Consider the following 18,136-nt stretch of genomic DNA (forward strand, 5'->3'; position numbering starts at 1 on the left):
TCATCATAATGTTAGAACTGCTATCTGGTATGTATGTCTACAATAATGTTAAACATACCTAGCGCAGCAATGCAGATTTCATGTTATATACTGTTTCATTTTTCTTCCAAAGATTACTTAAAACATAAGCAAACTTGCAAAACTGGCTTGACCTGAAAACATAACAAGACAAAGAACTGTTTGAACAGGAAGTAATGAGGGTTTTAAAACATTACCTTTAGCTCTTTGAAAAACTGTCTGTAGCTCACCTTAACTCGTTCAAATAAAATGTGAGACTATGTAGCAGCAAGTGAAACAACTTTCTGATTGCTTCCTTGTTAATATTTATCATTCAGCCTCACCCATAGATAAGTCTATATTCCATATTTGTGCTCTCTGCCTTGTTAACTTTTCTTATTTTGCAGTAAAACTGCTGACATGAGACTGCATTCTCTGGGAAAAGAGTCCTCTCCCAGCTCAGGGTCAAATTCCTTTCTCTAGCTCTAAGATAATTTTAAACAAACCAGAGTTGTAACAAATCTAATAAAAGATTCATACAGTAATTGGAAAAGTGCAAAACAAACAGCCTCTTCTAATCCAAACCTAAAAAACCTAAAATATGAATTAGAATCCCTAAGCATATTCCTCATTTTGAAACTTAAGTTTCAGTAATGCAGCCAAAGTTTCATTTTCTTATGGATTTAAATCTGACATATTCCTTTCCAATTAGTTACATGAGTAAGCAGCACTTCTTCCTGAAGGGATCCTGTGTCTTAATGGGTTAGAATAATACTCCTAAAAATTACAAATACACACCAAATCCACTTGTTATATAAGTCACTACAGCCTTCAGGATGGAAGCCTCATGCCCTCCAGACATTTTGATCTTTAGCTTCAGCAATTTTTTTTACCACTGTCCATTCTGGCTGATGGAGCTCAAATCTAAAATAACTGAAGGATATTAGACTGACTATCCAGAAAACCTCTCAAGAGATTTAGGTAAGAATATATCAATCTTGTAAGACTGAAATATATTCTATTATTTCAGCTTTTTAAAAAATGGCAACTGCAATAAGGACTTTGTAGACCATATCTGCATTATCTTTATAGATCACAGATTAGGAAATACAGTTTACCAGTATTCATTTATTGAATTGTTTGTAATATAAATTGCCATCACAAATGTCAACCTATGATATCTATATCTCTGGTTTTAGATGTTAAAATGGCAGCCTGACGTCCTTGAAAGAAGTATAATATAATATAGGATAAAAGGAATACAGAGAGATAAGCCAGGTGACCCAAATAGGAAATGTAATATAATATAAAAACCAGTTCTTGCTGTATTTGCAGCTTTGCAAAATAAATTATACAGATATGCCAAGAACAAAAGAACAGCACAGAGTTCAGTGCTCCTGTTTAACAGATGGAAACAAACCTTTTGAATATAGCTTCTTTTCAAATAAAGCAAAATATACTTGCTTCCTCAAGCAATGTTAATCTCCAAGTTCCAATTTAAGTGTCAATATATTTCCTACGTCATCATTACTCATCTGAGTACATTACAGATAACAAGTAAAAAGCAAAATTGAATAATGCATAAATCCAAAGTTAAACAGGATTGTAACAGACTTTAGAAAAAAGTATCTCGATGATTAAAAAACAAATGTACAATAAGCAGATTCTCTCTCCAAAAATTAATTACATCCAAGAAACTGAAATTAAGAATCTCCATATACATGTTTGTTTAGGAACAGGCTATAAAATCCACAAACATGGGGTCTAGATGTCCATTCGCTTTTTTTAAAAAAAATAGCATTTTAATGTAAAATCATTTAATTAAAATACTAAATGCAAAAAGTAAATAGTAACAATTCAACCAGATTAAAACAGTATTACGTAAGAACTAAATTAAAGATTTGTTGAAAACAAAAATATCTATTTCCTAATGAAAACCAAAGGTGATCTCTGAGATCTGTTTAGATATCCATAAGACAGCACCACTGAAAAGACATCATATTTTATTGACTCCCATTAACTGATATTTATATACTAATATAAGTATCCTAATTCCATGAATATTAGGAATTAGGATTTGGTCCCTAACAACAAAAAGCCATTGTTTGTTCTATTGATGTGCAGACCTGGCCATATTAACTGTAAAACATCCTGTCTCATTCACAGATAATATGTCTTTTTTATGTGACTAGTCCCCGTATCTTTGTGCTTCAAAATCTGATTGCATCTTGAAGCACTTTACTGAACACAAACATCTAATGAATTGATTTACAAACTCAAAGGTTTTTTTAGTACAAGCTACGGTTTGGAAATACTTTACTACTAGTACTATTTTTCAATTGAGAAGCAATCTTACTGGCATTTACCAGGGAATAAATCCTATTGTTTAACATGACAGTATAAGGAAAATAGGAGGCATAAGTATTAATTAAGATCATTGTCTTAAGTTACATATACATAAAATACAGAATAAAAATGTAACAACAACAACAACAACAATGATTTTCAGTAACTGGACCAGTCTATAGTACTATAATACCTCTCTGGAAGAGGAACAGGGAAGCATATAACATAGGGGTTCACAAATAAATGTTGTGGTGCTATGACTCCTAAAATGCTATATAAATGTGTGTGATCCCCATCACAAATAAAATTAATTATTTCATTGGGTTAGTGATGGTCAAGAAATAAATATCTTTGATAAATATGTATTATTTTAAGAGAATATTATAGCTCAGGGTTGAACTGTAGAATCCTTGGTGATCTCTGAAAATCAGAGAGCACCAAGGACTCCACAATAAATATATTAAAATGTATATATATTGTGTAAAATGGAACTATGATGTTTATAAAATTAAAACTTTCTTATTAGAAAGGAACAATGCACAACTATATTAAAAATAAGACTGTGCTTGCTCAGTTTTGTACACTTTCTGGAAACTGGGTTTCTTGTTTTACATTTACAAGACTAACTAGATAATTTGGACTTTACTGCTTTATGTTATTTATAAAATAAAAAAATAAAAATAAATACATAAAACAAAATAAAGCAAAATTAAAATTAAAATAAGAAGGGATATGATTCACAGTTTGGGAACTCCAGCATACTATGTTTTTTTCTTGTTTCAAAGAATAAATTCAACATTAAGCAGAAAAATGGGTATTTTACTCTCAAGGAATATACTCATCACCTACCACTAATGTAAGAAAGTGCCAGAAGTATTGTTTAGTAGCTTAAATACTGAGAAAATAGCAAGAAGAAACAGAGAAAATACTATAACAGAAATCATTTTAAATGTTTTAAATGTTATAGTTAGTAACAGCATAAGTGCCAAAATTGTTTACTTACTGTTTATTCTGCAGATAGAACTCTTATTCCAGAGTGCCCACTATTTGATAAACAATTTTAAAGATATCAACATGTACAGAAATATTTTAATTCATGTATATGAGGAAATTAGGTGTTACATTATAATAAGACTGCAAACGTTAGATCTGCTCTTCAACTCTTTCTATGCTGGAAAATATGACATTTCTAATTGTATCTCTGGAAGCAATATTCTCTCTCATGTACTTTCAGTCCTAAAATGCATTCATTTATGCCACAATACAGACTAGACTAGAGTAACACAGTGAAATCCATTACTGTTATCACTACAAAGTAACAGAAAGAACCTGATCAACTTACTCTAAAATATCTGATTCTTGATGGATTCTAATAATAAAGAGCATGCGGTCTTCAGTAAGTTTCAGTCCACTTCCCTTTTCTTACATAAAATCACAATATCACCATCACTGTTTTTCTACTCCATGTCTCTGAGTTTGTGTCTTCTTTCCTTTAAACAAGTAAGTTATGAAAAATTTGGAGCAAAAACTAATAGGAATATTTCTTCCCTCAACCAAATTCTGGGAATTCTGATTCAAACTGATTAGCTGTGTACTGAAAGAAAAGCAGGGGCAGAAATCTCCTGCTCACAGAAAACTCAGGACACAGGCACTGCTGTGAAAACATGTTGTTTCCGGTCTGTGGTAAAGTCAAGAGGTACTTCCTAGAAGAGGGTGCATGAAGACTTCCAGAGATGAACTCCACCCCTACCAGCAGCGCAGACTTCAGTTGTAGAGGGCAGTCCTAAGGTAACAAACATAGTGGAAAAGAGATTCTGCCTGCTCACATACTACCCGCCTTCATCTGTGGCTGGGAACATTTCCCCTGGATTTTCCCTAACCTCAGAGGTAGCAAATATAGACTCGGTCTTGATATTTCATGAAAGTAATTCAGAACAGATGAAAATGACATTCTTAGCGGACAAAAGGCTATTGACGTGTTTCCTCAGTCTTATTTTAAAATAATGATTTAATGGGAACAGAAAAAGTTAATATCCATTTTATGCAAAGTGGATATATATTACAGCTGTTTATGCTTTAAGAGTAATATTAACTATAGAAAGTGCCTTCTTTGATAAAAAGCTTATTCATAAAGTTAATACAAGTCTTAAAGCAGTATCTTTTTTTTCAGCTCAGGTGGAGGCTGGAAAAAAGTCAGGATGCTTTAATGAATAACAGGTTTGTCCTTGTATAAGACTGAAACCTCTTCTGAATAGTTTTTGAATAATGCATTATTCTAGTACACATTTTATGCCTATATCTCTACACATACAGTATAGATCTCTAATGCGTAGCAACACAGAGAAGAATTTATTTTAAAATTCCACGAAGCACATAGAAAGCATATTTTATATCTTACTTATATCCTACCTTATTTTCTCTCAGGAAAATATCAGTTTTCAGGCAGAGAAAACTTTCTATTATCAAAGAAATATATGCTTGCTTGCAAGTCAAAAGTTTTATTTATGTATTAAATTTGTCCAACTCCATAGCAATTCCTGGCAACGTACAGCAATAAAAAGAGTACAGTATTAAAACAATATAATGAAGAAAAAAGAACAGTGGTGTCATGATACAGCCACAGAATATAAAAACTGGCATACATATTTCCATAGGAGGCCTACCACTCAACCCTAGCCCAAGCTTGGAGGAAAAGCCATGTTTTTTAAGACCATCAGAATGAGGATTTATACAACTGTCTGAAGGGGATGCTTTTCTAGAGGGCAAGCAATGTGACAGAGAAAGCCAACAGTATTTGATCAATGGAGACTGAAATCAAATATATGTTATTTAAAACATCTGCTTAGCCACCCATCTTAAAACACATTTTGGTTGGCTTATAACCAAGAATAACAATAAGAACAAAAAACAATAACAGGAAAAAACAACAGAAAAACCTGGTACCTCAGTCATACTTCCTTCATTCAATCTACAATCTGACCTCACCATATGCCAAGTCAGAAGTTAAAAGTTGGAGACCTGTTGGATCTGGGAGAGGAGATGTTCCATTAGGCAGGGACTACAATGGAGAAGGCTTGCTTATGAGAGCAAGATGGCAATGTTTATGGGAAGGGACCAGGAGCATGCCCGCCCTATCTACTCTGGTGGGATAGGCAGATAATTCATGGAGAGGTGATTTTGCAGATAACCTAAATTAAGTTAAAAGGAAACTTGAGCAAAAGTTCATTATTTTGAACAACTTCATTAATATGGGATTATTTAAGTGGCACCAATGTGCATAGAACTTTATATTTCAACAGTAACAAGATAGGGCTCAGTATTAGTATGTATTGATTCTAGTCAGTTTAAGGAGAATTATCTTATATACTCAAGATGCTTATGCAATTTCACAAGCTTTTTTGTCTGTGCTTTTTCTTCCTAAGGAAGCCATCCCACATTTTTCATGGTATTTTGGTTTGGAAAAAAATCCTAAAGTAAAAAAAGCACAGACAAAAGACTAGCTTTTAGACAGCGAAATCAATTCCATAATACTCTTCAGGTAGAATCAATTTTATTATCTTTAGAAAGGGAGGGAGCTCACTACAGCTGGGAAAATTTATTATTTATAGTATGTAGATATTCCTTTTAAAATTTTATTTATTTTTAAATATTGATTGCACATCTGAGATTATGCATATAATAGTCGATGACTTGTAACTGTATCTCATTTTGTTTTGCATTTTAGCTGATTTTATTGGGTTGTTTTTTGTAATTGATTATCCCATAGGTATAATATGGATAATACCATACTGTATTATCCATATCATATGGATAATTGGGTTTGGCTTACCTGCAGATGAATATATACAATGACATTTTTAAAGGTACCTGTTTTTCCTGCATGTACTTGCTATAAACCTATCCAGAGATAAGATGACCCTTGATTTTTTTAAACCAAAATACCATGAAAAATGTGGGAAGGTTTATCCGTGGATTATGCATGCTATTTTGATTAAAAACTTAAGGCTTACTTATCTGCAGGTAGTCTTATACACAAGTATGGAATGATGTATTATTCATTGTATCTTGAACTATTTGTTTCTCATGTTATATCAAGAAAGGTTGATAACTCATGGATATAGAAATATGCTATTTTCCAGCTCTTCACAAATTTACTCCCGTTCTTTCTCCTGATACCAGGTAAACATGTTATATGCTTATGTTGTGATGATGCCTTTATAGCAAACTTTTAAACTACAAATAACTAATCATTTATTAACTTTTAAAATCTAAGCAAGAGACCTTCATATTTGCTAGAGACTATAACTAAACTGAAGTCAAAATCATAAAGGAAATGATAGATTGTAATAAACTAAGCTGATGGACTCTTCTTTTTCTGTCCACAATTTTAAACACTCCCAGTAATGATAATTATCAGCAGCAGAACTGTATTGATTCAACAGGAAATTCAACGAAAATGAACTCTAGAAAGCTTTTAAACCAACATGTCTCATTTCTAAAATAGTATGCCTTTTCTGTTCAATGTATCTTCAAAGTATACAGATAACAAAGTTGCAGAAAAACAAATTGAGAAGAAAATGCTACTCTTCAAAGAGAAAACTATAGGTCAGTGATGGCGAACCTTTTAGAGACCAAGTGTCCAAACTGCAACTCAAAACCCATTTATGTATCATCGGGTGCTGGGTGGGCGTGGCCCATTGGGTGGACGTGGCTGCGGTGGTAATGGCAGACTGGGTGGAACTAAAAAGTTCAATCAATCAATTCCAACTTTGCAAGATCTTTTTTTTCCTTCAAGAAGTTGAAATTAATTGATTGATTGATTGAACCTTTTTTTTCACACGGCGGCGGAGGCCTAAAGCGAAAAGATTTTATAAAACCCAGCTGAAGGCCTAGGACTGGGCGACGCACGCGTGCCCACAGAGAGGGCTCTGCGTGCCACCTGTGGCACGCATGCCATAGGTTCGCCACCACGGCTATAGGTTATATAAAAACTAGCAAAGAAACTCAGGAGTATTGCTAATGAAACAGTAACAAAAATAGCCGTCTTTCTACTTGTTAGGCAGTTTTATAGGAAGTACTAACAATATTTATTTTCCAAGCTGAAAACTATGATTTTATTTCTTTTTATATAAGGTATATAATGGAATCACTGTATGCAGTGATTTTAAGGGATCATGGAGCTCATCTAGTCTATTCCTTTCCTAGTGAAGCAACCCACTGTTACAGCATTCTGGATCAGCTTCTCTTTAAGTATCTCCAGCAAAGGAGAATTCACTGCTTCATTGTTAAACAGCTTTTATTGTTGGAAGCAATCTCTTGATGGTCAGCTGAAAGCTAGTTCCTTCCAATTTAAAACTATCATTTTTTTGTCTTATATTCTGAAACAATTCTGGCAAGTTATGTCCCATTTTACACATGAAAGCCCTTCAGATACTTGAAGATAACCACCATATCTCCCCAAGGCCTTCTCTTCTCTAGGCTAAACATATCAACTGTCTCCAACTGTTCTTCCAGTCTTTCCTTCCAGGAACTTATTATTATAGTTGTTCTCCTCTGGACATGTTCCATTTGTCAATGTCCTTCCTAAAATGTGCTGCATAGAAACAGACACTAAAATGTTATTTTATTCCCAAAGCTTGAAATAATATCCTATACAGTAAAATACTTTGGCTAGCTGGAAAACCTGGGAATTCATATAAATATAAAATGAGAAACAGTCATTTTTGCAAATTACTTTCCACCTTTTTAAATAAAATAATTATATAAATATATAGGACCATGGTACTGCAAGAATGTATAGAAACAGACTTCAAAATTGAATTTTTGATCCATAAATATTCTTACAACATATTTTGGCAAGTTTTCAGCACTCTGGTGAACCACTAGTTTCATTCTTCAAATCATATTCTTTAAAAAGTATGCATTCCCAAGGCATATAAGTATCATATTTAAGAACAAAAAATAAAACATCCAATAAATATAGAAACAGTATGAATTAAAGTAATATCATTAGCTTGCAGAATGGGAATTTGAACATCAACTGGCCTGAAAAAAAATAAAATGTTACTGATTTATACTAATTATATTTTGTCATACCCAGATATCAACAAATCCGCAATATTAAAACCAATCAAAGTTGCTATGCACATTTTTTTATAATCCAAGCAATAGAATTATACATCACTATTTCATAGAGAAAGATATAATCATTCAACAAAGTTGAGCATTAGTAATTTCAGTACTTTCTGCCCAGGTTTTTAACTCCCCCTTTTGATCTTCCTTTGCTTTTTATTTTATGCTATCCCAAGTAAGGATAATAAAACAAACATGCTTTATTATGATATAGATTGCAAGAAATCTTACCGTGAAACTATTGTTGACATTTTTAGTGCTAGATTCTGCCACACTGGCATCTGTCAGATCCACCTCATCAAAAATAATTGACTGGAAAATTTTAAAAAGGTAAGAATTAATTCAAGAACAAAAAGAAAGTCTAATGCACAAAATTTGGAGTTTAAAATAACTATTATGGGTAATTTCTTCACAGGAGATTTTCTTGTCTATTTAACCAGAATGAGGATAGCTAAATCTTTTAGAAGTGGCTGATGGACTGGATGAATGGCAACATGACCTGTCCAGATGGTGCAATTAGGTCCTATGCTCTATGACAGCATTGACAATTTAAATCCATCTCCCCCAAACAGGTTCTACGAGTCAAAATGCCATATAAAATCAGAGAAGCAAATTGCTGCCTATACACAGGATTATACTGGGTATAATGGCTTTATACTTCTACTATTCCACTATCTCTTTTGTCCATCAGCAAACATTTCATCTGCCCTATTGTTGTTACTGTGGAAACTGGCTCTTGAAAGTTCCTTACATACAAAACAGATCTCAGACTCGTTGAAAAAGAACTGCTTTAATAGGTTTTGCAGTTGGGAAAGGATGTCAATAGAGAGAACTTGAGATGAAGACAGAGCCATGGTGGCGCAGTGGTTAGAATGCAGTACTGCAGGCTACTTCTGCTGACTGCCGGCTGCCAGCAGTTCAATTCTCACCGGCTCAAGGTTGACACAGCCTTCCATCCTTCCGAGGTTGGTAAAATGTGGACTCAGATTGTTGCAATATGCTGACTTTGTAAACCGCTTAGAAAGGGCTGCAAAGCACTGTGAAATGGTATATCTAAAGTCCATCTGCCCAACTGCCCATAACTGCTCTTCTGAGCAATGGAAGTTGGGTACTTCTCAAAGCTACATCTGTCTCTCAACTTGAACCATACAAGAAAGGGTGGGACTTCCAATGGAAGAGGTGCACCAAATGACTCCTTGCATTAAGGCTGTATTTTTAACAATTATTAATAAATACTTTAGGCCTGTTTAACTTATTTTTAGCTAAAACAGTATAACATTTTTCAGGCTTCTATAAAAGCTTGTAAAAAGATGCCACTGTTTTAAGGAATCCATTTATTAAAATTAGTGTAACCATTAAGACCTGGAACAGATCTTATGCTCAAGTACCTAGAGGGATCTGATTTCTAACAGATCTCCACACATAAAAATACAAGTTCTTCATATCTAGAAGCATTTTTATTGACAAATGCACTTCAAAACAAAAAATCTTAAAGTTGTATTCTGAATCTCTATATTCAACTGGAGAGTTCTCTGCATATCTAGAAGATACTGACAGCTCAACCTTTCCTGGTAAATATGCAAGTAACCAATCATGATAAATTCAAGGTGTTTTCATTATAATGAATTTGTCTGAAAACTAATTTTTGTCAAGAGGAGATTGTGAAAGAAAGCCAAGTGAATAAAGTTATTGCTCTTAATGACTACTGTAACTAAGTTATTAAGTGCTTCCAATATCCAGGATGAGAAAAATTCTGTATTAGATTCAGCTTTATTATATAAAGTAAAACTTGAAGGCATCTAGGCCTATTGCACAGAGGTGGAATTCCCAATAAAATACCAGGGTTTTTTTTCTCGTAGAACGCCCAGAACGGAGTTCTGGCACCTTTTTTGGACAGAACCTTGTAGGGTAGGCAAGGCAGGTTGTATGACATGTGTGAGTTCTGGCACCTTTTTTTTTTTTTTAGAAAGAAAGCACTGGTAATACCATATATATCCTATTTTTTCTGATTTAATGTTGTCAAGATTTTGCAGTATCTCCAAAGACTGAAATTAATGAAATGCGCATCATGTTAGGAGCATTTCAATATTATTGTTTTAAAGCTAACTGTATTCGCTATTGGTAATAAAAACAAAATATGTGATCCTATTTTAATATTTATAGTTAATGGGATAATAACATACCTTAGCAGTTTTGGCGTAGTACAAAGTTCGTCCTCTCAATTTGAAATATCGCCTTTTCCACCGCTGGAAGGAATTGGTTTGCTTCATCAACATGCCTTCTTTGATAATAGTCTGGAAGCCAAAAAAAATCAATAATGTTTTACATACAGCCCATTTATCTGTACTACTTGCTCCTCTCCCATAACAAAAAGAAGTATTGCTGAGGTTTATAAAAATATTATTTGACTGCCCTCTGCTGGAAATACTTAACACATATTTGAACTGTAAATCTTTTCTATATCCAAACACAAAAAACAATTGCTTCTGTGAATAGAAGACATTATCATACTGATGTAACTTGTTTGAATAAGGTTAGCACACAGAAGGATACCTCATGTAAAGCTATCAGCATTTGATTGCCACAAGAAACAAGCTGCATATTTAAGAAATGAGGACAGCAATAAAAAAGCAAAGAGGCAATCTATCCAGCACACACACACACACACACACACAAGGGGACAGGGCCGAGAATATCTGAAATATACATATATATACATACATACCAGTACATACATACACATACACACACACACACATATTTCAGATATTCTCATTGATTGGCTGGCTGCCATTTCTCAGGCTGAAGCGCCAAGGCTGTCTTTACACAAAGTTTTTTTTTTTCTCACTTCCTCCACAGCTAGCCACATTCACACACATCCTCCATACCCCATTCAGACAATAGGCATATCCAGCTATAATGATATTTTTATCTGCATTCATGTAGTCACTTTTGATTAAATAAGAAACTTAGCTTAATGGAAAAAAGTCAATAAATACTGGAAGATAGTAAATCTTTAAAACACGAAAGTTTTCAAACCAAATACAATGGATCTGGCATTAACTGACCAACTGAGAACGTCTATCAGCAGTAAGTGGTATAATACCTAATTTAAATGCTTCACTTAACACTCTCTTCTTACCAATTCAAGCAGTTCAGCATAGAAACCAATAATTTAAAAAGATACTGAAGGAATTCCATAACCTTTTTTGTTAGTTCATTCTTTATTTGAAAATAAGAATACATGTATGAAAGATAGCAGTGCTTTCAATTTAAAATGAGGCATCACCATTATACTTAACAATGAATGTAATCACTGAGATCAATAATATAAATCTTATTATATCATTCTACTAAGTTCATGTCCTACCATATGAAACAATCTATAATTTATTTATCGTTATATATTGAAGATTCTTTAAAAATCATTTAATTAGTTAAATTCACAAAAATAACTAGGCCCAAACTATTTTCTTTAACTAGATATTCCACACATACTCACCTATTTTAATCTGTTATTGCACATCCAGGTCTCCAACACTTAAAAGTACCCTTTAATAGAAGGATAAATTATCTAAAGTGCCTGTTCTTCCTAATTGCTGCAAATTTTCATGTTTTCCCTTGCTGTTTTCTTAGTAATCATGGGGGGGGGGGAAGTGCACAATCATCACTTCTAATTTGTTTACAGAAGAATATAAATTCTAGTTTTATTAAATTAAAACCAAAGAAGTCTTAGAGCAGACATGTCAAACACAAGGTCCGAGGCCTGGATGCGGCCCGCGAAGTGGTTTCATGTGGCCCGTGAAGCCATCCTGGAAACAGTGAGGGAATGGCCCCCGCTGCCTTGGCCCTAACCCAGGCCGGCCGGGAGTCAATGTACAATTTTGTGGTGGCCATCTATGCTGAAACGCATTCAGTCTTAGCTCCACAAGGCTGTCTGGAAATAGTGAGGAACCAGCCCCTGCCGTGTCGGCCCCACCCCCTGGGTGCATGCTGGGGAGGTGTCACCCTTTGTGAGGAATGAAGAAATGCACCATCACCTGGAAGTGGCCAGCAAATGGCCCTCGCCTACTTCACATATCCGGCTTGATGGGCTCTGGGGGAGGGGTTTCAGCAGGCAGCGGGGCGCTCTCCTCACAGAGGCTGAGAGGCTGAGCCGGGCGGCGCAAATCCAAAAAGAAACATGAGGCCGCCAGCTCCCAGCCTGTCCGGTTTCAGTAGGCAGAGGGGCGCTCTCCTCACAGCGCCAAGAGCTGAGCTGGGTGGCGCGAATCTGATGAGAAGTGCAATGCTGCCTAGCCTCCAGCCTGCCCAGTTTCAGCAGGCAACAAGGTGCAAAGTTGGCAAGCTTTGCACCGCCCAGCTCAACCTCTCGGCGCTGTGAGGAGAGCGCCCCGCTGCCTGCCGAAACCACGCCCACCCAGTAGGCCACACCCACTTCATTCACACCCACCCACTAGGCCGCACCCACCCTGGCCACACCCACCTGACCCCCTGAGGGCAACCGCAATGCTGATGCGGCCCTCAATGAAATTGAGTTTGACACCCCTGTCTTAGAGGAAAAAAAGAATCACATCTGCCTTCTAAGTCAAGATAACCTAAACCAGGCATATGAAACTCGTGATGTCACGTGACACTGCGTGACGTATCGAGACTTTTTCCCCATTGCCGGCAATGGGGTGGATGTGGTTTCAGCGTCATGCATCTGGCCCGTGGGCTGGCAGTTTCACATGCCTGACCTAAACTAAAACAGTGAAATATTATCTTAATTAATTTACTGTTAATGGCATAATGGCATGTATACTCATAGGCATCAGTTCAACATGAGACACTACCTTTTTATTTTCTAGGATAACCACTATCAGATGGAATCCATTATTACAATCCTCAAAATTATATAATAAGGAGAGTACATTAAAACACTAAAAATGGATGTCATTGAGCCTGATTGCTATTAATTTCCCACACACCCATGTATTTTTCAAGGCAATAGCACAGAAATCATTTGCTTCTACACTTTTATATGATTTTTTGCTGACATCTCAGTTTAGCCTACAATCTTGATATCACCTGGTAATCTCCCACTATCTATCAATCAATAGGGCTGTGCAGAGCTTTTGATTAGATTTAAAAGAGAATCTTAGAAGCATAATATCTTTGTGCAATTCTTGAAAGCTACAGCTGCTAGAGGATTCCAGGAAAAGCCATTGTTGCTTTAAAGAGTTGCTTACGCGTGCTTTATTCTCATTCTGAAGCATCTTTTTAATTTGATGCACTGTGTAATAAATAATAAGCTCCAAATCTGCTTAGCAGCCTTAGTGTATGAAGATTAGCTATGCTCTGTTAGATGCTGCCCCCTAGAACTGACATACAAAAATCTCTTAAGAATGTTTTCAACTCTTCACAGGATGTGTATCTTCAAAAATCAGCAAGTTTTTTTTTTGAGACATAGCCATATGTATTTTTCCTACCCTATAACTAAAACAGACAAAAAGAGCAGCTACCCTGACTACTATAAAGTTACCCACATCATCATGAAGTCACCTCTTAGGATCTTTCATAAATTATATATGCAACTCATTTTACAATTTGCAACAAATCAGCAATAGGGATTCTGCAGAATTTCAACCAGCAAAATGCATAAATGAGCCTTTAGATGAAGTTGAAATTAACAGTTATATTTTCCTAAACAAAAATTGCCTAATTATAACAAGAATCAAGTATTTTTCAGACAAATTTTAATAATTGCTTCCTCCCCAAATAAAGTAAAAAAGCTATGCTTTCGATGAAAACAATAGAAAAATATGTATTATTACAAGTAATTTAAAACAGGTGAAACATAATCAAGGCTTGAATGCTAAAAAAGATTAATAGATATTTTGTATCCTACTACTACTTCACTCTGTTTACTTTAAATTTATGTCAACCCATGTTTCCCAGCCAACCAGGGTGTTTATTCACATCTACAGAACAAACTCACCTGTGCAAATGTTGAGTACTCTTCCATCTCTTTTAAATATTGGCTTTAAAAAAAATCACTGCTACCTCCCCTTAATTAAAAATAAACCAGGGGATTTTCCTGTATTAGAATATTTACAAGACCTCCATAAGTGAATGACTTAGATATGAAAAACTAGCAGAAATGATGTCACTGTGATTGGGCCGCCTCTTTCAAAACACAGATGCTGCTGGGGAAGAAAAATGAACTTGTAGTTTACAGCTGCCCATCTCTGCAAGAGAGCTGCTGTTCTATTTATAGTCAGGCAGCTTAGAAAAGACTTTGGTGGGTTTGGGCGGAAAAGGCTGGAGATAAGATCAAGATGACTTTATAGCATTTTTTTTCCTTTTTTCTTTATATATTGCTCCTTTTCTGTAGTTTGTTCATATTCCAGTTAGCAGTTTTCGGTCCTTTCAATTCTAGGCAATGCCTTTTGAGCCATGAGTTGAGGTAAAAGCAAAGTAGCAGTTTTCTTCTCCCTAAACAATCTTTAAAAGAAATAGGACTCCATGTTCACAGCATATTTTTAGGTATCACATGTGGGCAGTTATCCACAGTAAATGGCTAAAGAGAAGAAACCTATTATTCAGCCTCCTCACTCAAAAATGAGCAAGTACTATTATAAGAATTTCTACATGCTCTCAGTAGCTATCAACTAGTCATAGGAAATAATGCATTTTAGTTACCTTGGTAGCCAATGCAAGCACCAATTAAAAATTAAAATCATTATCAAGAATTTGCATTTCAGCAACACTACTTGGGTCCCAAAGAATGCAATGAGTTACCCACATAAGAATGAATAATTGTTAAAAATCATGCTGTGTCTTCTTTCCTTTTCACAGCCTAGAACAGTGTTTCTCAACCTTGACAATTTTAAGGCCTGTGGACTTCAACTCCCAGAATTCCACAGCCAGCATTGCTGGCTGTGGAATTCTGGGAGTTGAAGTCCACAGGCCTTAAAATTGTCAAGGTTGAGAAACACTGGCCTAGAACATTGTATTAAGTACTATAGTTAAGTGAAGATTTAAATCTAGACTGCCCAAGTAATAATACTTTCCTTTTCAGATGAAAAGGAAGGAAATAATGTTTATTTTTAAAAGCCCTCCTGATTAAATGATCTGCTCTAGGAGATAACAAATGAGGAATCATTTATATTTACAACCTGGCCATTGTGTAGATCCAAGTAATCTGTGGCTAGATCCAAGTAACAGTGATTTGCCTGGTTCAGCAAATAACATTAATGAGGCATAAAACAACATATTATGAAATATATGCACAATGTTGTTACTAATGGATAATAATTTAGGATAATCTCATCAAATGATCCTCCTATAAGTTCTGTAATGTCCTCTAATAAAGGAGAAAAAAAATCATTTTGGAGAAAATATATTTTTGCAATGTCTTCTGAGTAAGGAGAAAAATAACCCTTTTGAAAAAGAGCTCTAGAAAAGAAAATGTTCTTGCTTCCTGAATATATGCATTGTTACTGTACCTCTCCTCTGCAGCTGCAAAATTTTTCTTTCAAAATTTTATCTCTTTTCATTAATGAAAAGAGCAACATCTATTAGTATCTGAGCAAAAGCCATTTCTTCACATAGATGAGCAAAAAGTCATCCCCTGAATTTAGGAATCCGAATGCCAAGCAGATGAAAACAAAATAAAAAAAAACCGTAAAGCAACTATGCACATGTTTTACTTACTGGTGTTGGAAATATAATTCAAACTGTAAGTCTTTGCAAATGGAGAGCACCAACTACATTGTGCCTGAACCCTATTATTGTTTCTATTTTCTGCAAAATATGGATGAGAAGAAGTAGAACAATCTGAAAAAAATCTGGAACATATATATAGCTATGTGTGTCATTTTGGTAACCCTGCACAAAAGCTCACATACATCAGTTAAACAATAAAATTCCTTACAGTAATGCCTTAATTTCTATTTTCTGCTAAGAACCTACTATTTTTTACATTTTGGACATATTCTGGATTCCTATTGTTCTTCACCACATCCTGTTGCCATATGATCGATCCACAGGTAAACTGTGCTGCTTGAAGTATAGCAAAAAAAAATACAGATAACTAAGTTTGTAATAAAAGTAACACGAAAGTAAAATAGCAAAATAATAGATTGTAAAGTATTACTCAAAATGATTAAGAATTTATTTAGGCTAAATTGCAAGAAAAAATTCCTCTGCCCTGTATGTTCAGTAGTTTATAACACTTATCATGACTAAAACTTCTACAATCCTGCAAGATAATTTATAATTTTTTTTCTTTCCAGTGGTCTATAAGATTGTTTTCTCTAAACAGAACAGAATTCAATCTACGTCTATTATTTCAATCTAATTATAATATTCAGTGATTCAACCTATGACCTACATGGAAAATATCCCAGAATTCACTGTAGTTTGACTCTCCAATAGATGGTCTAGAAAAGGTCCCTGTCCAAATAAAGCTGGACAGCCCAATGTTTTGATTTTCTATATTTTAAATCTTTAATGCATAACATACTTTCCACTAGATAATAATGCATGTGGCAACAACTATATTGATATCTTCCAGGGTCCATACCAACATTTTATTTTATTTTTAAAATGGAGTTACAAGTAAAACACGGAGCAGCTAGTAATATCATTATTTCAATGAATATTTCTAAGCCTTATATAGACCCAGAAGCATTTTAAGAAACTAAAAAGTGCATCAGTAGTGATGGCTGCATATCTATCTATCAATCTTCTCAGAAATTAGACAAACATAACTAATCAGAAACAGGCAGTCAGTGCTAGGACTTTTTCTAGCACTATGACTTGATTTACTCACAATCCTAAATAGTTTCAGTGAACCAAAACATTTGGGAAGATCTGCTCTGTACCTTTGGAATTAAAATTAATCGAAGCTTATGGACAAATACTCAAAAGCACATCTTTGATACAATGTATCTGTACGATCATTTGTGAGAAACAAATCCTGAAAGCCACAGGATTTTAGTATTTGAGTGGCTGTGAACTGAATGAGTACAGCTGTAATGGCTCTCTTGGATGCTAGCTTGGACAAGGAGGAACAGCTGGCTTCAGAGTTATCCGAGGGAGGCAATGTTGAGGACTAGGAGCTTGAGATGGCTTCAGTGGGAAACTTGGGGAGCCAAAGTCAGAAATGGCAGAGATGGGCAAACAAGGCAAAGTAGCTCAGGAGGCACCGGTACACGAAGTTAGAATCACTGGGTAAACAGCAGGTTGTGCAGACTGGGTAGGAGATGCACCTGCAACCAGTCAACACTAACGAAGAGTTGCTGCCCCCACTCAATTCATGGACACGCAGGGCTGAGCAGAGAGAGGAGAATAGAGATCAATGAGGTTATTCGCGAGGAGGTTGCCTTGCCTTTCTCAATGAGGTGCACAGGGTGGTGTCCATTTAACCAGGTGTTGGAACTTAGTTGGTGTTGAGAAACCGGAATCTGATTTGCTTCTTTTGACCTAAAGACCTCATCCTGCCTTATCATGACTTGAATCCTGTGATATTGGTTTTGTTATGCCTTTGTGATGCCGTCATTGTGCTTTTGTCTTGTTCGGATGTGACCCTACATCTAGCCTTGCCATCTTGGCTCCCCCGTCCCTTGCCTTGCAACCCTTGGAGCAGAAGGAACTGCAGCTAGCCTCACTTGAG

At 35.3% G+C, this 18,136-nt stretch overlaps 1 protein-coding gene across 1 annotated transcript in view; it reads right to left on the bottom strand.

The window, feature by feature from the left end:
• DGKD (diacylglycerol kinase delta) overlaps positions 1-18,136 on the bottom strand; it is a 65,255-nt gene that overhangs the window by 36,197 nt on the left and 10,922 nt on the right. The window contains exons 2-3 of the mRNA XM_015813706.2: positions 10,659-10,961; positions 8,707-8,787 (exon numbers count right to left, since the gene is read on the bottom strand). Coding sequence (XP_015669192.1) covers positions 8,707-8,787; positions 10,659-10,961 — 384 coding nt within the window. The remainder of the gene's footprint in view (positions 1-8,706; positions 8,788-10,658; positions 10,962-18,136) is intronic.

This window comes from Protobothrops mucrosquamatus, unplaced genomic scaffold, assembly GCF_001527695.2.
Source record: "Protobothrops mucrosquamatus isolate PMUCROS unplaced genomic scaffold, P.Mucros_1.0 scaffold183, whole genome shotgun sequence".
Lineage (NCBI taxonomy): Eukaryota > Metazoa > Chordata > Lepidosauria > Squamata > Viperidae > Protobothrops > Protobothrops mucrosquamatus.